Here is a 23962-nt window from a genome sequence, read left to right as displayed (position 1 = left end):
TCTCGTGCGCGATTAGTGCAGAGCCTCAAACTTTCAAAACTTAGCATGAGGAGGAGAGGGGGGGGAAGTGGTGGAGTTGGTTGGTTGTAGGGGGGGGGGAGGGTAACGAGGCTGTTTGGTTATTTTTAAAATCAAATTGCACCGTCGGCGTGGTGTCGCGAGATGACGCATCCATTGGGAAATCTCGCGGACCCCCCACCGCGTCCCAGCGGAAGGCCACGGACGTCACAGACAACGATCCAAGAGGAGACCTCTTAATCAGCACGCCCTGGGGGCGGCGGGGGGCACCTTGCACCTTCACACGCGTGACCGTTTGCCGCATGGCAAAATCAAACCGATATTTTATTTTCGTTTCGGAGAGCTGGAATTTAGCCACATTTCGGCGAGACCCACGAATTAATATTGTCACTGTTGTTGTTGTTTGTTTGTTTGTGTGCGCGCGGTCGGCGAAGGGACCGCACGACGGAAACCCGCGGATCCGAACTCAGGTTCCCAGCGGCGTCGGCGCTGCATCTCTGACACGGCCATTGTGCACCTCAGCACCCTCCCACCCCCCCACCCACCCCACTCTCCACACAACCCTGTGCCACACCGGGCACCCCTAGGATCAGGGTTGTTATTGCTCAGTAACATTCGCGCGCGCGTGCGTGTGCGTGCGTAACCGCTGTTGTCAATGTGTGTGCATGGATGTATTTATTATTAGGCGTGTGTTATGAAGTGTGTAGCTTTGCACGAGATAAACAGACGTGCGCATTGGTGCGGTGCGTGTCGGGTAGGCGATGTGGTATGTGTGTGTGGTATGTGTGTGTGGTATGTGTGTGTGTGTGGTATGTGTGTGTGGTATGTGGTCGTGGTCGATGGTGCGGTAGGTGGTACGCTGGATAGCGAGGTGCGGGTGATGGCTGTTGCGGTGTGGTTGACGCTGTGCGGTTGGACTCGACGCTGCTCACTTGGTCATCATCATCGTGATGAACTCTAGAATGGACACGCAAACACCAGGAAACACGACACACACACCGCACACAGACACACGCACGTGTTGCGATCGTACGCAGAACAGCGACGCAGGCAAGTCTTGTTAGAGAGCACCTAATAAAGGCGGGGATGGCACACGAGGGGGTGATGGGACTACATCCACACCCGGCCGCCTTTGTCTCCCCATTGCTAATGTTTAATGCTCCCCCTCATAGTTCAGCCCGTGACCACGGTCACCCTCGCAGCTGACCCCTTTGTTGACCCCCATGACCCTGCTCACCCCTGTAGCTGACCGTGACCCCGCTCACCCTTATAGTTGACCACATTCACCCCTCATTCTTGACCCCGCTCACCCTCGCAGTTGACCCCTTTGTCGACCCCTATGACCCTGCTCACCCCCGTAGCTGACTGTGACCCCGCTCACCCTCGTAGTTGACCACATTCACCCCTCATTCTTGAGCCCGCTCACCCTCGTAGTTGACCCCTTTGTTGACCCCCATGACCCCGCTCACCCTCGTAGTTGACCTGGCCATCCCCGTCAATGTCGGCCTCTCGGATCATCTCGTCCACCTCCTCGTCGGTCAGCTTCTCCCCGAGGTTGGTCATCACGTGACGCAGCTCCGCCGCGCTGATGTAGCCGTTCCCGTCCTGACCACCACAGCAAAGACAGAGACCCCCCCCCCCTCCCTTGAGCAGACTGTTGGGGCAAGTGCTGTTAGCGAGCGCCTATGAAAGCCAGCACCTGTGGCACACGAAGGGGGTGGGTGGCAAGCACCGCGCCCAGCCACCTTTGTCTCCCTCGTGGCGATGTTTACACACTGCGCCAGGTACTCATTCGAGGTCGAGTCGACCTAGGGCAGGCCCAGGACACGTTCAGATAATCGTCACTTGGTGTTGGCCCCGAGCGGGATTTGAACCCTGGTTTGCCGGGTTCGTAGCGCAATACGCCAACCACCGCTACAACACTACCACCACACAACCACGACCATCACCAACAATTATGAAATCAATGAAACTTTGTTTAACATCGCGCCGCCTTCACAATACAATTGTCACAGGGCGCTTTCGCAAAGGGCATGTAATATTGCACCAATAAAAGTTACACGCAACAATAAGTATGCACACACACACACAGAGATCAAAATATATGCAAGGAGACTATGAAACACATCCTTAGAATGATTGTTAAAACAGCACCACCTTCCTTACAGTGGACCGGCAGTGCGCGAGAAGAAGCAGAGAGAGAAGAGAGGCGACCTGCCGTTTGGTGAGGGGGCGGGTGAGCGGGTGGGTGAGCGGGTGGGTGAGCGGGTGGGTGAGCGGATGGGTGAGCGGGTGGGTGAGCGGGTGGGTGAGTGGGTGAGCGGGCGAGTGGGTGGGCGAGCGGGTGGGCGAGCGGGTGGGCGAGCGGGTGAGTGAGTGAGCGGGCGAGCGAGCGGGTGGGCGAGCAGGTGGGCGAGCGGGTGGGCGAGCAGGTGGACGAGCGGGTGGGCGAGCGGGGCGAGACCTGCAGTGTGTGGCTCAGCCGAAATAGACTGGTAGACTGTGTCCTCAACATGGGCGGTGATATTTGAGAGATGATCAAGGGAGATGGGAAAAGATGATTATGGGAGATAAGAGACGACCTCCGACTAGCACGGTTGGCTACGAGTGATGCGAAAGCAGTTCAACGTACACACGACGACGATGACAATGACAATAATGAGGAATTTTGCTGAGACAATGACTATTAATGAGATAATGACAGGATTGTGGGAGATGGGCACATAAGACGAGGATGAGAGACGACGATGACAGCAAGGAGGAGGTGCACGTGCTCGTCCACCTTGTCGAAGACGCGGAACGCCTCTCGGATCTCCTCCTCGCTGTCCGTGTCCTTCATCTTGCGCGCCATCATGGTGAGGAACTCTGGGAAGTCGATCGTTCCGTTGCCTGAGTGGACAGAGAAGCGAGGCGAGTTTACAACGAGGTTGGAATTACTTTTCGTGATATGGGACTTCACAGCGAGAAATCTACGTAGCCATCGTGTGCCCAAAGAAGAACGTTTTCAATCGGTGCACAATTCCTGGGGTCCCACCGATGGATCTGGCACACGAACGTTGACAGAGACAATGGAACAATAGCTGACAAGAAAATGGAACAGCCGAAAAAGGTGCGCAGAGAAGCACGGCACCGCGCCTCCTTGGAAATCACACCGAGAGCGTGAACAGTGGAAAGGCGCGGACTGATTAGCGGACACACGCCGGAGTTGGAAAGACTTCGCGGCGGCGAACGCTCACGAACGCGAGGCACTTTTCTGGGTAGGACTCGTCAATAGGGCGGGGGCTGGGGGGGGCTGGGGGGGGGGCTGGGGGGGGCGGGCTGGGGAGGGGGCTGGGGGGGGGGGTTATGGCCAGCGGTTCAAGCCTCGCTTAGAGAATAGCAGTCAAAAAAATGCGGACCGCACACGGCAAAGACACAGCTACCCCTGCAGGCGGGCAAAACCACGGCTCGGCATTGAGCAGCGAGCAGAGCCCGGGCGGGAAGGGCGGGAAGGGTGGGAGCCGTCTTACCGTCGGCGTCCACCTCGTTGATCATGTCCTGCAGCTCGGCCTCCGTGGGGTTCTGGCCCAGTGACCTCATGACGGTGCCCAGCTCCTTGGTGGTGATGGTGCCGTCGCCGTCCTTGTCAAAGAGCGAGAACGCCTCCTTGAACTCTGCGCGGCAGTCCGGGGGGGGTGGGGGGGGTGGGGAGTCGAAGGTTGTATTTGTCTCGCTGAAACCAGGCGAGAACTCGAGAGAGAGAGAACGGGTGGCCAGTAAACGGCGAAAAGCAATAATGCAAAAAAACGGCAAAGTACCACGTAGAAGTAAAATAGAATATTGATGTCATAACCAAACGAATAGAAAATCTGAGGGCGACAAGAAGGGGAGGGAGTAAGAAGAAGAAGAAGTGGGAGGAGGGATGGAGGACCGAGAAGGGGGGGGGGGCAGGTAGGGAGGTGCAGCTGGAAGGAGGAAGACGAGGGATGGGGGAGAGGGAGGTGCATCGACGCAACAGGGGATCTATCGGATTGGGGGGGGGGGGTATTGAGGGGGGGGGGCGAGTGTCCGATCTCTACTCCCCCCTCATCCCCGCCCCCAACAAGTTTCCACTTCACCTGCACTGCTCACGTCGACAACTCAAGAGGGAAATCCTCCGCCCCTCCAGGGGGGTCTTGTGCCACGCGGCATCTTGCATTGGCGTGCAATTTTATTTCAAGCCCTCCCCCCCCCCCTCCCTAGCCCCCCCCCCTCCCTAGCCCCCCCGGACCCCGTGGGCTTTGGTGCAATTGCACCGCCTGTGCTCTCGGCAGCTAACCACCCCTTAACCCCCCCCCACCAGCCCCTACCCCCCCCACCAGCCCTTAACCCCCCCCCCCTCAGGCCTAAGCCCACCCGTGCCACTGGCCCCCACGCCCGGGGGGGGGGGGTCTTGGCCCCTGTCCGGGGTCAACCCAGAGACACGGCTCACGAAGCTGCCGTCCGTGTTTAGGTGGCAGCGGAAGTTGATTTGTACCGGTATCGCTGCGTTGAACGTCCACCACAGCGCTGATAAGAGACCTCGTCGGTCAGACAAGAAATCTGTACCGGGCTTGGGTCTACAGGTGAGGGTGGGGGGGGGAAGTAGTGTCCCGATTTCCCTCCTAACCCCCTAAGCCCCGAGACCCCGAGACCAGCCCCTATATGTGAGTATGACCCCCCCCCCCCCCCCGAGCCAGGCGTGGCGATGGGGTGGCGCGAGACGGCGTCGTGGCCATGACGAGAGGCTCGCTCACCGGCAATTTGTTCTTCCGTCAGCTGGTCGGCCTGCAACATAGCACACGGAGAGATAATGATCGCACACGCAGATAACCATCACCACCTTCTACTGTGAGACGCGCTTCGGTTAGCCATGCAAACCCCCACGCATCCTATGTCTACGTCTACGATTCGACTCCGTAATCAAATCACCGCCCCCCCCCCCCCCCCCCCGCTTGTACCGTCTCATTGTCATCCCATTGCATTTCGTCCCAGACGTTTTAGTCCGGCCGCCATTTGTGAAATATACAGCTGTTAGCGAGCACCTGTTAAAGCCGAAATGGCACACACGCACGCTGGAGTGGTGTGACCACACACATGACGATGTCAAGAAATTGTCCTTTTTAGAACCAGCCATTTTCTTTTAGTCGGTAATAACAAATCTCAACATTTCAAGAGCCGCAATGCACTGCGTGGTGAACACGAGAACGGTGCTGGTGGTTCTGAAATAAATAACTGTCGCCAAGGAGTCCTTCAAAGAGCCGCAGGTCGTCAACCCCTGTGATAGAGAGAACGCCCCCACCAGGCGCCACGGACTCTCGTCGGAATGTCAAAACACAGGAGGTGGAAGACAACTTCACAGAACTACTTTTGAATGAACTTCAAAACAACTCAATGCCAATACGATGAACACACCTGAAATATACCCCCCCCCCCCCCCCTGCTAAGAGTGTTCATCACGTGTCCATCCAATTACTTAAAATGTTATTTACGATGTTCGGAGTTCATAAAAACCCAACGAGGCTCATGTATTGCGATTGGGTTTTTTGTCTGCCATCATTGGTGACTGGTCTGAGCCCCTAACCATCAGGAGACCTTGAGAATCCGGTTTGAATCTTGGTTGACTTCGCGGGCGACTGAAAACCAGATTCAAACCCAGGATCTCAGCTGTGTCGGCTCACTGTATTGTTCCAACATGGCCATTATGAACACCGCGAGAAAGAGAGAGACACCCAAAACCAGCAATCAAGCTTAGGGTGTCTCAACATGCCTACGACATGGCCATTATGAACACCCTCACAACCAGAGCCAGAGCTGGAACCCAGGTTCTCAGCAGGTGTTGATGCGATGTTCCCGTCTCCAGACATGGCTATTGTGAACACCCCCCCCCCCCCCCCCCGATACTGCCGACAAACCCATTACCGAACCCGCCGAGCCAGGGATTTAACCGAGGGTTTGAAAGCCTGCGTCCGAGCAACGCCGGCGAAATGCGTTTCCAACAGCCTGACCGTGGCCATTATGAACCGAGGCATTGCGAAGTCACCCCCCCGTGAAAACTAACTCGCACCGCTCTGCCGCCAGAACCCGCCAGACCGGACAAACCCAGCGCCAATAGCTCCGTCTCAGTGGAGCGAGTAGTGGGCGGGGGGGGGGCTGCTCCAGTTTCACATCTTCAATTTTACCTGATGCTCATTTCAGGCCGAGTCTACCTAGAGGGAGGCGTCGGCCTGGGTACACATAGAATCCATTTTGCCAAGGTTTTTTTTATTTTCGTAAAAAAAAAATGTAATAGCGAGAGGTTGCCTGATCTTATCAGATAGTCTCCTGTTTAAAGACCCACAGAAGTAGTGGTGGAAATTCCGCATTCCTGTGTCGAGGGCGAGTCTATCCATGGGGCGAACCGGTGATGACTTAGACCCACGAAGTGGTACTCAATTTTATCGCCCCCATTAGGGATGATGGGCTGTCGATTGCCAGCCGCTCGCTCTACCACTGACCACCCACCTGGTCGGCTATCCTCGTGTGATTAAGTAACGATCCACTGCTGGATGAGGGCCGTGGGTTGTTTTCCGACGGTACTTCACCATCATGCGAATAATTACCAATAATTATTATTGCTGTTATCAATTACAAACAGTGCTAGATTTAATAAATTACTCAAAACCTCATTTGGAAGTGGACTTCGTGTACACGTGGCCTGCACCTCCACCCCCCACCCCTAGGTCGACTCAGCCTCAAAACGAATACCAGCTGGGCGGTGTGTACACATTGGCACCACTGGGGAGAACAAAGGGGGCCAAGGGGGTTAGGTCAACAACCTATTTGCTGTACTGCAGCCTCAGAGGCAACCCCCATTATCAGTGGACCCGGTGCGCGCCGGTTCCATTAGGATGTCACGGGCGGATGGGGGCCGAGGGGAGGGGCCGGGTAGGAGGTGGGGGGGTGACCAGGTAAATGTTCCACTCGCACATCCGGCAGGGCCGGCCGCCTTTGTCTCCCCAGTGCTAACGCCGATATGTTGACATACGCCAACACGCGCGCAAACACACACACACTAGGTGTGTACGACATTCGATAGACAATACGCACACAGACAAAAGATCCCCCGTGAAGCCTGAACAGGCTGTTGGGGCAAGTGCTGTTAGCGAGCACCTATGAAGGCCGGCACGGCACACCCAAGGGGGTGGGAGAGGGTGTGGTCAGAAGCGCCCTGCGCGGCCGCCTTTGTCTCTGAAGTTTAGCGACAAGCAACTGGTTGATCATTTGAGGGTGAGTGGACCTGGTGAGGGGGAGGGAGGAGTGCCCTGTGACAGGTTCAGATATCACTTGCGAATGAGTTTTTTTTTGTGTGAAATTGATTAACAAGACATTGGTCATGCTGTATCTTTCGCACGTGATAAATAATGTACACGCCGGGTGTTATCCCGCCTGCGCACGAGGTGGGTTTTCTCCGGTTTCCTCCCACACGTATGTGCGTTGAACTTCTTTCGCACCGTACGTAGCCAGCCGTGCTAAACCGGAGGTGCAAGTCCAACCATCATTTTTATTTTTGTGCCCGTGGCGGAAGTTGGTGGCGGCTGCACCACCACGGATGCCACGTGATGATGGGGAAAGAGAGCGCGAGACGGGGAGGGAAGAGACAAGGAGAGAGAGATTCCTGGGGGAATCAAAGGAAGGGGATGGAGACGGGACGGAGAAGAACGGGAGCAAGAGGGCTGATGAGGAGAGGCGGGAGAGAGTTAAGGGAGTGTGTGCGCATCATGGCCTCGACACTGCTGATGTTGCACGGAGTCTGTTTTCTCAGTGGGTGGGGAGAGGAAAGAGATTCAGAGTGGGGGGGGGGGGGCATACACGCAAGTCACGTGGTTTACGGGAGGCTTGAGAATATTTTAAAACACAGTCTAGAGATTTGGACAAAACGTCTCACTGGAGCAGCACCCTCCTGAAAATGAGTCGGTGAGAGCCTCTCCTAGAAGATCTTTTGTTTTTAACATTTCTAAAATTCGCAGACCACCTCCGTCAACAACTCTCCACTGCAAAGATCTCGCGCCGCTCACCCCATCCTGCCCCACGATATGCAGCGTGCCATGCTCGCCACGCTGCCTGCAACGTCCCTTTTTGTCAAGGTTTTGCATAATCGGTGGCGCGGCATTCTCCGCGTTAGAAAGACAAACCTCGTTCTAAAAAAGCAAAATTCGAGGGAGTTAGGGGGTGGGGGGTGGTGCGACCCAAGTTTAATTCCGGCTCTCACGGCCACCAAGACGAGTGGTCAAGACCGAGCTGGAAACATCGCGCGGACCACCTGCCCCTCATCACAACTGGAAGCTCTACAAGCCCCCCCCCCCCCCACCTTATTCCCCCGCCCCCCCACCGGACAGACGAGGCTGCCCTTCGCCCCCCCCCCCACCACCCCCACGTCTCCCACGTCTCCTCCTCTCCGTCCGCAGTAGCAGACTGGCCTCGGCTGGTACCCGAGGAGGGAGTCGCAGGCCGGGACCACGGCTGGGCGATCGGTTGCGCGCAACCGATTTCACGTTACTCGCGGGGACTTCTCTGCAACCGGTTGCCGCTCACGGCAGAGAGACGAGGGGCTTGGGACTTGTGGCGACGCGTTTCGTGACCGCGTGACGACTAAAACCAAACGTTTTTATTTTACCAGGCAAGGCCCACTTATCTATAATACAGGGTGTTTCAAAAAGATGGACCCAATTTCAAAGCAGTATATTTCACGATGGCAACATGTTACAATTACACAACAAGTTACACACGGTTTAATGAGTTATCAAGTTTTACGAACCATTTTCTAAATGCTCTAGAAGCCACATGGCTATTACAAATAGCTCAACGAAGTGGCTTATCACGTGGAAATTGATAACAGCAGTCAAATACACCAAAACGCGTGATGTTAAATTGTAAATGTGGACGGCAAAAACCGGTGGACCCGGAGATAAAATTCACGCGACCACGGGGAGAGAGAGAGAGAGAGACGACAGACACACACACTCCAAATATACAGCAGGCAGGCGCCGGGGTCGGGATCGAACAGACGACGTCCTTCCTGCACACCAGGCGATGTAGTTAACATCTCGCCACCGCAGCGACGTCAACGAGGCTGTCGTGACGATGTTGAATGCGCCGTGGCTCGTGCCTCGTGCCCTTATTGCGCAACCACTCGTTCAGATGTTGGCAAAGCGGTCGCAGGCGACGATTCGAGCCGCGCGATTTTGGTAGAAGCGACTTGGTCGACGGCGTGACCCCCCCCCCCCCGCTCCACTCTGCGCTTAGGAGGCAAGGGTTAGTGGATCACGGTAGGATTTGTGAGACTCAAAGTTTATTTTCTTTGCGCTCACCTCGGATTAGCACGGTTGGCTACGTACGGTGCGACAAAAGTGCAACGTACGTGCATACAAAGTAACTTCCTGCTTAAATTAGCATTGAGGCGTTCATCGCTACTCATCTCCCCTTCATAGCTCCGAGCCAGTGGTTGAAATTCCACATTCCTAGGACGGGATCGAGTCTTTGTATACGACAATCACTGTAGACTCCCCAACCCCCCTCCCTACATAAGTGGCGACGTGGTGGTACTAATTTAATTTAATCCCGAGAGATGGCGATTCAATCCCGAGCAGTTTACCCACACAGTCACCAATTCTAGATTTGAAGCTTTAGTGACTGCAAGGATTCATATTCTTATGTTTTTTCGGTAAAGTCACGTAGGTAAAATTTTAAAATAAAAGTAAAATAAAAAATAAAATAAAAATCACGACGTTTCGGAGGCAACACAAGCCTCCGTCTTCAGGTGGAACCGTCACAGCACGATAGCTGTATCAAGAAAATTGATACAACTTGATACAGCTATCGTGCTGTGACGGTTCCACAAGTTACTTGATACAGCTATCGTGCTGTGACGGTTCCACCTGAAGACGGAGGCTTGTGTTGCCTCCGAAACGTCGTGATTTTTATTTTATTTTCATTTTACTTTTATTAATTTAATTTTTTTTACCTACGTGACTAAGAATACAGTCACCAATCTAGACTGGTGGGGGTGGTAGGATGATGGCGGTGGTTGGTTTGGAAGCTTCCTAAACCCGAGTGGTGTCACTGTGAAACGGGTGCCTCCGCTGGTAAATATTCATGCTCCACATCTCGACCGATGTATTTCCCTCGCCACCATCTCTCATCACCACTACGTAGGCCCCCTAATCCCACCCCTCCCACGCACGAGCCCCCCACCCTCGCGCTGCCCCCAATTCCTGGATCTCGACAACTCTCTGCGGCTAATCACCTTAGCACATTGTGTACAGACATCCCCTCCCCCCACCATCCCCATCTCCCACGATCTTCATCCCTCCTCCCTCCCCCCACTATCTCCGCTCTCTCCATCGCCGCCGCCTCCCCCAGCTATCTCCATCCCTACCCCTACCCCCACGTCCTCCATCCCTACCCCGCCTACTATATCATCTCTCCATCCCTACCTCCGATCCCCCACCATCTGCCGCGGTTGAGCGTTAATTTCGTCTATTCTGTGTAACTCGGCGAGAACTTGAGAGACCAGGTTGAGCCTCATTTGCAAGAGTGACTTGGGTCTTTAGTCTGCTGAGATGATTGCTACGCACCACCCCAATTGAGTAATTTGCAGGTCAACTTTCATAATGCGGCAATTTTGGACCCCTGAGGCCCGCACGCAGGAGAGCTTTGGAGTCTATTGAATGAAGCAGACGCCGCGTAGTATTACGGTTCACACACTCGCAGTATTAATCAGGGCGGCCGCTGGCATCGAACCGCGAACATCTGCGACAAGTGGCCAACGCGCTGCCGCAAAGCCGCGTCACCGCCCTATGCAGGAAGAAGACTGTGTCCACCAGCCACACTGCAGATCACACAACCACCAACCTCACCTCACCCACTCCACCCCACCTCACCCACCAACCCCACCTCATCCACCCACCCACCCCCCTCATCTCACCCACCCCACCCACTCCACCCCACCTCACCCACTCCACCCACCCCCCTCATCTCACCCACCCCACCCACTCCACCCCACCTCACCCACTCCACCCCACCTCACCCACTCCACCCCACCTCACCCACCAACCCCACCTCATCCACCCATTCCACCCCACCTCGCCCACCCCACCCCACCCCACCTCGCCCACCCCACCTCGTCCACCCCACCTCGCCCGACCCACCTCACCCACCCCACCCCATCTCATACACCCACCCACCCTACCTCACCCACAACATTCATTTAATGAACAATGTGACCTGAACAGCAATGTGCATTAGAGATGCCATTAGCATGATTTTGCGTTTCTTAAATGACCATTTAGATTTCATTAGCGCGGCGCGGCGGTACACAGTAAATCCGCCGACCCGAGTTCGATTCCCGGCCCACGGCTAACATCAGTGACCGGTGAATATACGAACCGGTATCCGAATAAAGCCTCTCCCCCTACCCACTTCACCAGCCAAGCCGCACTGACCAGAGTGGTGAAGTATGGTCAAACAACCCCAGTGATCGACGCGACGTGTAAGGGGGAGGTTTGGTCTGGAATGGCAGTAGGTCTATGGGCCGAAACGTTTACTGATTTATTTTACACGTGGAGACACATGAGGAGACGGGCTTCTGCTGATATTCGCTATTTGCACACGAGCAGGTGATGCCGGGTAAACAGGAATAAAACATTCACAACTCTCACTTCTGTCCGTTCAAGGGACCCCGTCACAAAGTCGCGCTGCTCTAACAATAGGTGCAAGGGTGGCGCTTGTGTCCGGTGGTGGGAATTCCACGTTCCCATGACGAGGATCGGTCATACTTTTTTTTTTACTTTAATGGCTGCGTTAACAGTGGTGCAGAAAGCACAAATTAGAGAAAAACTGAAACTCACATTTGTTTACACCACAATAATTATATGTGATATGAATAAGGGTCATTGCCCGAAACGTCGCCTGATTTATCTTCATATATATAATTGTTTGTTCCTTATAGGGCGTTTTTTTAACTAACGAGTTGATTTTTCTTCTTGGTTCTTTCGGTAAAGTCACGTAGAAGGGAAATAATAAAATAATAAAAATAAAACATTATAAATTGAGTTGCTTTTTCTTAACGAAACGAGGGTGCTGGGATGGGGGCTCTATTTATAGGCACCCCACTGATTTATAGCGAACCCATTTTACTCTCCCCTCTCAACACTTGCGCCCAATTCTCTCCGGAGAGCGGAATGGCGAGAGATGGATGGGGAGACGGCGTGGAGCAAGGTTGTGAATTAAACATCCCCGGTGATTTACATCACCTCACCTCACTCGCTCTCTGGCCCTTCTAGAACATTCTTGGAAAATCGCATCAGACCTCTTGTCGAGACACGCAGACGACAGGGATAGGGGCCTAGAGGGAGATAGGAAAAGGAGGCACGGAAAGAGAAGGTGGAGATGGGGAGGGAAGGTGGAGATAGACGGGAAAATACGTGGTGGTTGATGGAGGGAGAGATGTAGGGTGATCGAGGGAGCGAGGGGAGCGAGAGGGAGACGCAGATAAATAAGAGTGGGGGTGGGGGCTAAACAAGGTAGTGTTTGATCTGTAATTTAGACCACTTTTAGTATCTGTATGTTTGGCTCACCGTGTATACTCCTCTGTAGAAAGAGCCCACGTGATGTTTACGAGTTTTATCAAATAGTCATCTATGCCTCGCATATTCTGGCGTTAGTTATGGTAATTATCGGTCATCTTCTTGGTTCTTTCGGTAAAGTCACGTAGAAAGGAAGTAATAAAAAAATAAAAATAAAAAAATAATTCTCACGACGTTTCGGCCACAACGCAAGCAGCCGTCCTCAGGTGAAGATCAGGTCTGTCGAGACTGTCTTCTCGACAGACCTGTAAAAATAATAAAATATTTCTCACGACGTTTCGGCCACAACGCAAGCAGCCGTCCTCAGGTGAAGATCAGGTCTGTCGAGACTGTCTTCTCGACAGACCTATTCTTCACCTGAGGACGGCTGCTTGCGTTGTGGCCGAAACGTCGTGAGAATTATTTTATTATGTTTTATTTTTATTATTTTATTACTTCCCTTCTACGTGACTTTACCGAAAGAACCAAGAAGATGAATCCCTGCAGTCACGAAAGCTTTAAATCGAAATTTAATTATCGGTCGTTTGCCAATCCACTGCTGGATGAATGCCTACCCTCAGCCAGCGCCGTGTCGGTCATAGGTCTTGGTTTGACCATACTTCACCACCCCGGTCGCGATGTCGGTTCGAGGCTGAAGGGCTGGTGGCGAGTCAACGCGAGAGCCGTGGCTGGAAATCCAACTCGGGTTGCCGGTTCTTAGCGCAGTGCGCTAACACCACTCCACCCCAGTACTGTAGCAAACCTTTGTACAGTATTGTATACTGTAGTGTGAGCTTGTGCGAGCAGAACGAGTCGTCCTGTGGTCAGGTTACTCGACTCAACCCATCATCATTATTCATCCAAACGAGGTCGATAAAAAGATACCATTTTGTGGGGAGAGGTGGTGGGGGGGAAGTAAAAAAGAAGGGGTAACTTTACGGACAAACTAAAATCAAGTTTCATTTGTATCCATAACACTTAAACGCGTCCATAGAGGACATCCGCCGCGGAGATGGAACGATTACATCAGTTCACACGAATGCAGCTGCGAAGTGGAGCATCACCCCGCAACATCCTTGCGGTTATCTTAATCCCGCAGTGGATTGACCATGGCTCGTGAATGACGATGATGATGATGAGCTTATCTGCTTTTATATATATACATACACACACGTGCATTATAACACGTGTGCTTTATAAAGCGAGTACATCTCGATTACCTGGCACCAGCCACACGAACTGTGGAATTTCCACCGCGGCGCTAATTGATGAAGTGCACTCACCATGTCGTCTTCGCGAGGGGGGCTGCTGCGGCACGGAAGAGTTCACGGGCCGGAGACGCGGGGACGCGATCTTTAAGGGAACTCGCTTCTCTCTCCCCCTCTCACTCTGCGCTGTCTCCCCCCGCCCTCGCCACTCACTCCTCCCTTCCTACACCTACTTGCACCCACACACCCGCTCGCTCGCTCGCTCTCTCACTCACTCTCTCACTCACCCAGCCAGCCAGCCAGCTCACCCCCCCCGCTCACTCCCCCCCGCTCACCCCCCCCCCGCCCGCTGACCCCCCCCGCCCGCTCACCCCCCCGCCCGCTCACCCCCCCCCCCCCCGCCCGCATAAACAAATGGTGCTTTTTCTGGAAGATTGTATTGTTTTTGTAGGGGATGTTTCAACTTGCGTACAGTAAATGTTAAATGTATCTTGTAATTTTATTGTTTGTTGCGGTTGCACCCGAATCAAGAGCCGAATGGCTCACAGGGTTATTCCAAATACATGAAAACTGAAACCCGCTCACCCCCCCCCCTTCTCTCTTTCCCACTCCATCCCCCCCCCCCTCTCTCGCTACCCAATTAGCTCCTCCCTCCCATTCCCCATCCCCCAATTACCCCTCCCCCCACCTTCCTCCACCACTCAACCTCCCCACTCCCCCTCTCTTAATTCCCTAACCTTAGCTACCCCCCCCCCTAATCCCTCCCACACTCTCCTCTCTCTCACTCGAGCCGTCTCTTTCCTCGCATCTCTCTTTCTCTACCTGCCTCTCTCTCTCTCAATCCCTGCCCACCCTCTCTCTATCGCTCTCCCCCTGCCTTCTTACATCTCTCGTATTACATCTACTCGTATCCCTCTGACCTCGCTATTGATTTTCCATTAAGACGGCCTCTTACCCGAAACGTCGCCCATTGCATAGTTTTCCTTTGAAGGCCACACGCAAGTTTTGTTATTGACTGGCGTGTTGAGTGTTGCTGTTTGTCCGTGTGCATCACTGCCAACGCAGCAGCGGTAACAGCTGCATCACCAGCCACCAAAGTGTCTCCCATAAGAGTCTTCTCACACGTTGTGATACATCAACAGTGGCTATCCACCGAATATACTGCTCCCCCCGCCACACATGGGAATGTAGAATTTCCACCACTGGATAAATATCGATCCCCCTCCTCCCGTTACCCCACTCCCCATCTTTCCCTCTCCATCTCCCCGCGTTCTCTGCCTCTCTCTCTCTCGCTTCCCCACCGTGTGTATGAATCGAGTTATAATGATCAGTTTAGCGCGTGGCTCAACTTTCTAATTGCATCTCAAGGAGTCGGCACAAATCGGTGCCCGCGCGTCAATTATCTCAACCCTGGTCAAGACTCGAAAGTCAGGATAAACACGAAAATAGATTGTCACATTTTGCAAACCGTTCGAAAATAAACGCCCGAATTCCACCACCGTCATCAACATCATCTCCATCGGCAGGCAGTGGTGGAAATTCCAAAAAATGACAACGGCGACAACCATCGCGTACTCCGTGCTATGCGGCTGTGATCATACTTGTAACAGAGCTGCTTAGATCTATGGACCTTACCAGCTGAAATATTATCTGTGTAACTCAATGGATCTCTATGCAAACTCTATGTAACTCTGCATATATATGTATCTCTGTGTAACTCTATGGATCTCTGTGTGTAACTCGTCCGTGTAACAGGGCGGCTTAGCTCAATGGGGCCTTGACAATTGCCGTAATAAAGTCTCGTCGATAAAAAAATAAAGTGAATACAAATAAAAATATTTTTTAAAATTAAAATAATAAAAACAAAAACATATTGTAAAGAAAAAAGAATATGAATTCCTGCAGTCACGAAAGTTTAAAGTCAAAATGTAATGAAGTCCGCTTCTAATAAAAATAAAGACGCGGTCATTAACAAATGAAAGCAATTGAACAACCAGCGAATGGGACGAACGCGCGCCAAGCGACAAGCAGAGACGCAGACAGGAGCCCGTGGAGTTGACATAATAAACACGCGCAGGCGAAACGTGTCATCACTCACAGTGTTAATAAACGAAAGTGGAGTCCGGGGCAGGTGCCGTCGCCAGTTGAGAGGGGAGGGTGCGTTGAGGGGGGTGGACGCGGGGGGGGGGTGGACGTGGGGGTGGACGCGGGGGGGGGTGGACGCGAGGGGGAGTGGACGCTGAGGGGGGACGCGGAGGGGGGACGCGGGGGGGGTGGACGCGGAGGGGGGAAGCGGGGGGGGGGACGCGGGGGGAGGACGCGTGGGGGGGGGGGGTGGACGTGGGGGGAGGTAGACGCGGAGGGGGGACGCGGGGGGGTGGACGCGGATCGAGTATAATAACGGAGCGGCGGACAAGGGACGGAACGCGTCCGAGGGAGACGTCCACCCAGGAGAGATGGAGCCATGAATGGTGCCCCGACGTGAACATCTGTGAAAAGAAGAGCTTCATAGCTCATCGGATTGCTCCAGTGTCAATAAATATTCTGATTCTGATCGCAGGATCGTGAGAGGTAGCGACGGTGTTTTGGGAGGTCTTCATCTAGTAGTGGATCGACAATGGTTGATGATGATAGCGATTGCTAACTTATCAGGGTCATCACGATCCAATGCCATCGCCTCCTTCCCTCTGCTAGATCTCGCAGCTGCCTCCGCTGCTGCTGGTGTTTCCGTGAAGGGACAGCCGTCTCTCAAGGGTTCACGATGGCCACCTCGCTCAACTCCATCTTCCGCCACCGAGATGGGCCCCATCCGATTGGCTGCGGGGCATCTGCAATGCGGCGCGGTGACGTCACAGCCGTTACCTGGGCGCAGGTGGGAGTCACGTGCGATTTGGCGACGCGCGTCTCGCCTACCCAGCCCCTCCCCTCCCCCGTCTTCACACCTAACCACCCCATCGCCCCCCTCCCCTCGTGCCCCCCCCCCCCCAACCATCCCCTCGTTCCCTCCTCCTCGTCTCCCCTATCAACCATCACTCCCCCCCCCCGCCATGCTCCCTGTTGACTCAGCCTGCTTGGCTGCCCCGTTCATTCACCTGCGCCAGCAAAACACCTGTGCGTACCACGTGACAGCCCCTCATAATGGCCATCCACCTCATAATGGCCATCCACCTCATTCAGCTGTTCTTCCATCGTCACCAATCCACCTCCTTCTACAACATCATCATCATCGGCTCCTCCATCACCTCTTCCATCATCATCAACTTCTCATCATTATCATCTCCTCCACCATCACCTATCCACCTCATTCTGCATCACCACCTTCTCCTCCTCCTCCACCATCGCCTTATCCACCAACTCCTCCCTTTCCCCGGGGACTCTTTGCGTGCCGCGTTGGGAGCTCTCGGGGGAGGTTCGGCTAATTTTACCTGGACGCGTCACGGCACCCACGCGTCATTTTCCACACGCACCTCCACCACCACCTCATCCACCACCTCCTCTGTTCACCGTTTCCGCGACTCACGGCGCGATACCTGAGTAGAGGTATCCACCTCTGTGATCACAACGACAACACAAACATAAAATCCGCGGGACGGTATCACGCACGGAAAGGAGAAATAAATATCTCACAATACCTCCAGAACGTTTTATTTGGTGCCCAAAAGCACAAAAAACATAATAAATAAACTCGACACATTTACCAATAACAACGCTACGTATGTGTAGCCTTAACAGGAACAAAATGCACATGATAAGTGACGTTTCGGGCAATGGCCCTTCTTCATCGTACAACAAAAGATGAAGACTTTTTTGTACTATTAAGAAGGTTCATTGCCTGAAACGTCGAGTTTATTTGTTGCCCCTAAATGCGACGTCTTGAGGGTTCAAGGCCTCCCGCTGCTCAAACAAGCATCGTGGCGGCGGGTTCTGTTGACAGCCCTGCAAAGACGGTGATGGAAATTCCACATTCGTATGACGGAGGCGCGTCCGTCCAGAGGACAACCACTGTCGGCACCCCAACAAGTGGCAGTGTCGCGGTTAGCGCGCTGCGCTGCACTACCAAGCCGCCCACACGAGGTTCGATCTCCGATCACGGCCTCCAAGACCGGTCTGGGGCCTCACCCCTAGGTCGACTCAGCCTCGAATGAGTACTCGGTGTGATGTGTAAACATCGCCACTCGGGAGACAAAGGCGCTCGGGCGTGGAGCTGGCCACACCACTCCCTCGTGCGCCGTTCGGGCATTAATAGCTGCCCGCTAACAGCACTTGCCCCAACATCGTATGCAAGGTACATGGGGAGAATTTTGTTTACAAAATGTTGAATTTGTATAGAGAGGATATCGCTCCTGTTGTGTTGAGGTGTCAGCGCAGGTGAGTTAACCTGTGACACGTGACACTGGGGGCTGGACGCGGCCCAACAGCGCCACCACGTGGTTCATACAAAGTCAAAGATCCCCCGTATAGCATTTAACCCCCGACCGCTGTGGCCTTGACAGAAAAAAATAAAATTCAGCGACGTTTCGGGTAATGGACCTTCGTCGTAGCACATCAAAGATGCGTTATTGACGAGTGCGATGTGAAGTAGAGTTATTGCCCGAAACGTCGCTTGTTGTATATGTGTTTTCTTACAAGGCCGCAGTGTTGTTGACGAATGTGTGTGATCTCGTCCCTCTACAGGTGTGCTCCAGATGTCTTGTGATTTGTGATCTCGATTTAATTCTCTACAACTTAATATTCTTGTTATTATTAATATGTAAAGACAAAATTGGGGGTACATTTATTGGGGGTGGGTCACAAGACGTCTGGACCACCCTGTAACATCACATCTCATCTAAATGCAGTTGTAAAGGGGCATCCCCAAGTTGCAGCTATCCCCGTCTGGTGCCACGAGGTGGCTCAGCAGCAATCCTGGCCGGCAGACTGCGGCCTCAGTCGATGAGAGAAACGGTGGTTAGAAAAGTCTGCCAGCCAGGGAGGCCGGGTGATTATTGATGTTATGTAATCCCAATTGCAACTTAATGATGAATCTGCGTTGTGTAAATTGACTTAGGGGCCGTCCATAAATGACGTCACGCACCTAGGGAGGGGGGGGGGCTCAGACATTTGTGACGATGTGTGACGAGGGGGAGGGGGGTGTGAGAAATGTGACGTCACATCAAAATGCGCAACTTTAAATAAATATAGACGACACGTTCTACTTAATTAAATAGACTTTGTAATAAATGTTTTCACCTACAACATCAGAGTGCAGCGCCACATTAAATACGCACTACAATGACAATAGTTTTTCATAATTTTTATTTTTTACCTACGTGACTTTACCGAAAAAAACTTAAGAATATGAATCCTTGCAGTCACGGAAGCTTCAAATCTAGAATAGTTTAAAGCTATTTGAAGCACGTTTTATTTTTGGGGGGGCGGGGGGGGGCAGAGATTTGTGACGTCATATTTAAGGGGGGGTCTAACTTTTTCTGACGCCGTGTGACGAAGGGGGGGGGGTAAAAATCGTCCAAACTCGCGTGACGTCATTTATGGACGGCCCCTTACAGGTGTGTGGGGAGGGGCGCGAGGCAGCGGAGTGAGTCACTGTGCACGTGACACGGCCTGTCGGATCGAGACGAGTTGCCACCCGTCCCGGTTTCACCCATTGTCAAGGTGGCCATCCGCGTGTCGAGGTGCCAACAGGAATTGATTTGTACCAAGACCTCGTGGTATCGGTTTTGCTGTCTTGGTGATAGAACTCGGCTGAATGAGAGAGAGAGAGGGGGGGTATGTCCAGGTTTGGTCTGGGGATTAGGTGGCAACCGTCTTGGGATCATAACACAAGCACGCTAATGTGTGCCTATGACTCACAGCCTTATATGGGGTACCAATAACCGGTGTGCAAACATCATTACGGGGGAGAAGCGGAGATGTGAACGTATCATGAACCAATCGGAATGCACAAGATGTCTTCAGAGGCCGTCCATAAATGACGTCACGCGATTTTGGACGATTTTTTTACCCCCCCCCCCTTCGTCACAGGGCGTCACAAAAAGTCAGACCCCCCCCCCTCAAATATGACGTCACAAAGCTCTGCCTCCCCCCCAAAAAAATGAAACATGCTTCAAATCTCTTTAAACTATTGCCATTGTAGTGCGTATTTAATGTGGCGCTGCACTCTGATGTTGTAGGAGAAAACATTGATTAAAAAGTCAATTTAATTAAGTAGAACGTGTTGTCTATATTTATTGAAAGTTGCGCATTTTAATGTGACGTCACATTTCTCACCCCCCCCTCCCTGGTCACACATCGTCACAAATGTCTGACCGCCCCCCCCCCTAGGTGCGTGACGTCATTTATGGACGGCCCTTCAGGCGTCGTATCCTCAGCACGTGCTGAGCTTGGATAGGAGTTTGATGGCGGCGATTACCCCGCATGAAACAGGCTGCATGGGCATCCACTGTTGCGCTGCACTGTACTCCTATGTTCCCTCCGCCCTCACAAACCCGCATTGACCAGCCTGGTGAAGTATGGTCACATCATCCCCAAACGGCTCGCAGGGCGCGGCCTCCCCTCATCCAGCAGTGGATTGACAATGCATCTATCTGTAGTGTGTGTATGTTAATGGGAATCAATTCACGTAATGTATGCCAGTGTTTGTCCTGCTATGAAGTCTTTGTTATATACAGTATGTCGAGTTACATACGCACTTGTAACATGCATTAATCTATTGACTTTGAATGTATTGACTTTGAATGTACAGGGTGTTCCAGATGTCTTGTGACCCCCATTGAATTCTCTAAAACATATCTTTTTTTTAAATAAGGTTTATTTAAAACATAAATGAAAATGAAAAAATGGATAGGTAGGGGTAAATTAATTGGGGGGTCACAAGACTTCTGGACCACCCCTGTCGTGTAAGTGGGCAGCGGTCTTGGACTATCAACCCTTTTAGATGGGGGGCCCTGTGTTGTTTAATAAATAAATATACCATCTTTAGCTTTGTGTGAGACACGGGGGGGGGGCGGGGGGTGATCACCCCTAAGTCCCCACCCCCCTCCTTCTTTGTATCCGCCACTGTTAACATGCATGCGTGAACGAGTCTGTTTCTCTGCGGTTGTTTATGAAGTCGTATTTGTGCCCGCATCGGCAGGGTGTGTTGTTGTGATTCTGTGGAACCACGTGGCCGGAGTGTCGGGTTTGCCGAGCACGGTGATTCACGCCACCTTGATCCGCCCTCCCCCCCCTCCCGTTTACCCGTCTAACCTGTCTAACCTGCATCACACACACCTCACCTATCCCACATCGTTCACCTCCATCACACAATCTCACCTGCATCACATAACCTCGCGATCAGGGACAGCCGGAACAGAGAATGACATCATTCAAACAGATAACAAAATGAATGAATGTGTGCTTGGGGAGGACACGTCATGGTTACAGGGATGGCGACCGATGGTCAAGACTCACGACGGAGTGGCAGCCAAGGGAGAAATGGATTAAGCGAGTGCGGGGCCTGTCGCATATGTTATAAAGGAGCTCCAAATAAATAAATAAATAAACCACATAAATATTAAAACACAAATTTTTAACATGCACAGTAAAGTAATTGTATTTTTTCATTTGCTATACAGCCAGATAATACGACAAATCGCTAACCTTAAACACCCAGTCGTTCGTAAAAGTTGAAGGCGGTATAGTACTATAGTAGTAGAGCAAGTGCAGAATCGCTGAATCGGAATTGATAGTTTGAAAGCATTTAGCGCGGGGCCCTTGAAAGTGCGGGGCCCGTAGCATATGTAGCTACTTTTGCTACTAGGATAATCCGGCACTGGACCGCGTGCTCGAGGCCATTGAGGTGAGATGGAGCGATGCCATCGAGGGGAGATGGAGCGATGCCATCGAGGTGAGATGGAGCGATGCCATCTAGCTCGTGCGTGCAACAGGCGCTGAGGATCACATCGCAAAAACGTGACAGATGGCGACGGTTTGGGGGGCATCCCCGTCATTCAGCAGTGGACAGACCATGGCTGCCGATGATGACGATGATGCTCATGATGATTGTGACCTCACCTCCCGACCAAACTTACCTTTGCCAATGACATCATCGAACATTCCATTCACCTTGGCGCATCACGCCACTTGCCCCGGAAACGCTCTGCCCAAATTAGGCGCGCCGTGCCGAACGAGTCACGCGTGGCGCTGGCCAAGACGGCACACGGTGCTGACGGCTCGACATGAGGGTCACACTTCTTACTCATCAACAACAGCGCGTGGCTATAAACAATAATATGCCATTGGCGACATTTCGGCTTCTTGGTTAGAAGATGAACGACGACTACGCTTCAATCGTGGATACTACCATCACCTTGTGTCATCGGTTCGCTATGGAGGAGGGCCATCGTCCGAAACGTCGCCTGTCGGTTCATTTTAGGGCCGCGCAGCGTTGCTGACGAATGCGTTGAGTTTGTTGTTGTTCAATCTTGATTTGAAGCTTTCGTGACTGCAGGAATCCATACTCTTTGGTTCTTTCGGTAAAGTCACGTGGGTATAAAATCAAGTAGATCACGACGTTTCGGGCGCAACACAAACGTCCGTCATCAGCTTTCCTACCTGACTTTACCGAAAGAACCAAAGAGTTTGTTGTTGTTGTTTTGCTCGTGCACCGCAGCTGCCCGCAACGCAGCGCTAACGCCCGCTGTGCATGACGGTCACCCATCCAAAGCGCTGTCCAGACTCATCACGGCTTAGCTTGCCACATCTCACGCTGCCCGGTACCGTCTTGTATTCATCGACGATGAAAGCATTGGCCGTCGTCTAGCCGCAACGGGATGACGGCATCACCGAACCACTGCGCTTCCGCGACTAGATATCACGATCGTCCATTCTCTATCAACTTCTGGATAAAGTCATCCCTGCACAAGCCTTGACACAACGCGTCACCGCTACCAGACTTATACTAATAGGGTTTTTTCCCCTTTTTCTGGCAACAAAACTGACACCTTTTGCAAGGAATCATGCTTACATTAACCACAATACTTGCAGTCAAATGCAAACAAAAACAATACTCTGATAATTTATGCATTGTCCTTTGGCGTCATCTGGTCGAACACCATATGAGACTAGGCTATAAAGAAAGCTGTCTCTGGTGTGGACCAATCAGTTTCAAAGACAATGTATAAATTATCAGAGTAGTGTTTTTTGTTTGCATTTGACTGCAAGTATTGTGGTTAATGTAAGCATGATTCCTTGCAAAAGGTGTCAGTTTTGTTGCCAGAAAAAAAGGGGAAAAAACCCTATTAGTATATTTTGGTACTGGCAAAGGAGGTCCCATGACGCTACCAGACTTCATCAGTGGCGCGTAGCCGTGTCGCATTGCTGCCATGACTGTTGACTCACGCGGTGCTGGTGACTCTTCGTCTGCAGGGAAGAGGATATGGTGTTATGAGTCATATCTCCACTCAAACAAACACACACACATCAGCGTCAGTCATGATATATCCACTGCTGGATGAAGGCCTCCCCCCTAGCTGTCGCCTTCCCATCCCTCCCGATGTAACAATCCATCCAGCACACGAGTTTACTTCATCACTTCCCTCCTTTGGCTGCCACTCCGCTGTTAGTCTCGACCATCTTCAAGCGACGTTGTCCTGGGCTTGATCTTGGTGAATGGGTTATATATTCTCTATTTTTGAGTTGCTGATCTAAGCGACATAATGATCACACGTTTAGTTCTACCGATCTGGTGACCTGGGTAAGGCTGAGAAATGTTGGACGATACTTGCAATCTAGATTTGAAGTTTTCGTGACTGCAGGGATCCATACATACTCTTTGGTTCTTTTGGTAAAGTCACGTAGATATAAAACAAAATAAATTGCTGAGGCAGTGCCCGCCTCAGCAGTTGTTTTATGCTGTGGTTGTCCCACCTGATGACGGACGTTTTTGTTGTGCCCGAAACGTCGTGATTTAATTTGTTTTGTTTTATATCTACGCGACTTTACCGAAAGAACCAAAGAGTAATACTTGCAATGCTGTACACCTCTCTCTCTCTCTTTACCTGTGTGTGTGTTGTTACATCTGTTTGGTAACATTTCTGTGACAATAAACAGCTGAACCATCTCAAATATTCGCAATACAGTACACGGCATACCAGC

The 23962-nt window shown here is 52.3% G+C and overlaps 1 protein-coding gene across 1 annotated transcript; it reads right to left on the bottom strand.

Moving 5' to 3' along the window:
• Positions 1 to 323: 323 nt before the first annotated feature.
• Positions 324 to 14030, bottom strand: LOC133362997 (calmodulin-alpha-like). Its single transcript, XM_061581994.1, has 6 exons — positions 13904 to 14030; positions 4773 to 4803; positions 3528 to 3671; positions 2801 to 2907; positions 1488 to 1623; positions 324 to 975 (listed from the first exon to the last, which is right to left on the bottom strand). The coding sequence occupies exons 1-6, from the start codon at positions 13904 to 13906 to the stop codon at positions 947 to 949; spliced, it is 450 nt and encodes a 149-aa protein (XP_061437978.1). The 5' UTR covers positions 13907 to 14030; the 3' UTR covers positions 324 to 946.
• Positions 14031 to 23962: the final 9932 nt, after the last annotated feature.

The sequence above is a fragment of the Lethenteron reissneri genome, chromosome 8, assembly GCF_015708825.2.
Source record: "Lethenteron reissneri isolate LAM-NWPU_2019-01 chromosome 8, ASM1570882v1, whole genome shotgun sequence".
NCBI lineage: Eukaryota > Metazoa > Chordata > Hyperoartia > Petromyzontiformes > Petromyzontidae > Lethenteron > Lethenteron reissneri.
This window is presented reverse-complemented; position numbering and strand designations above follow the sequence as displayed.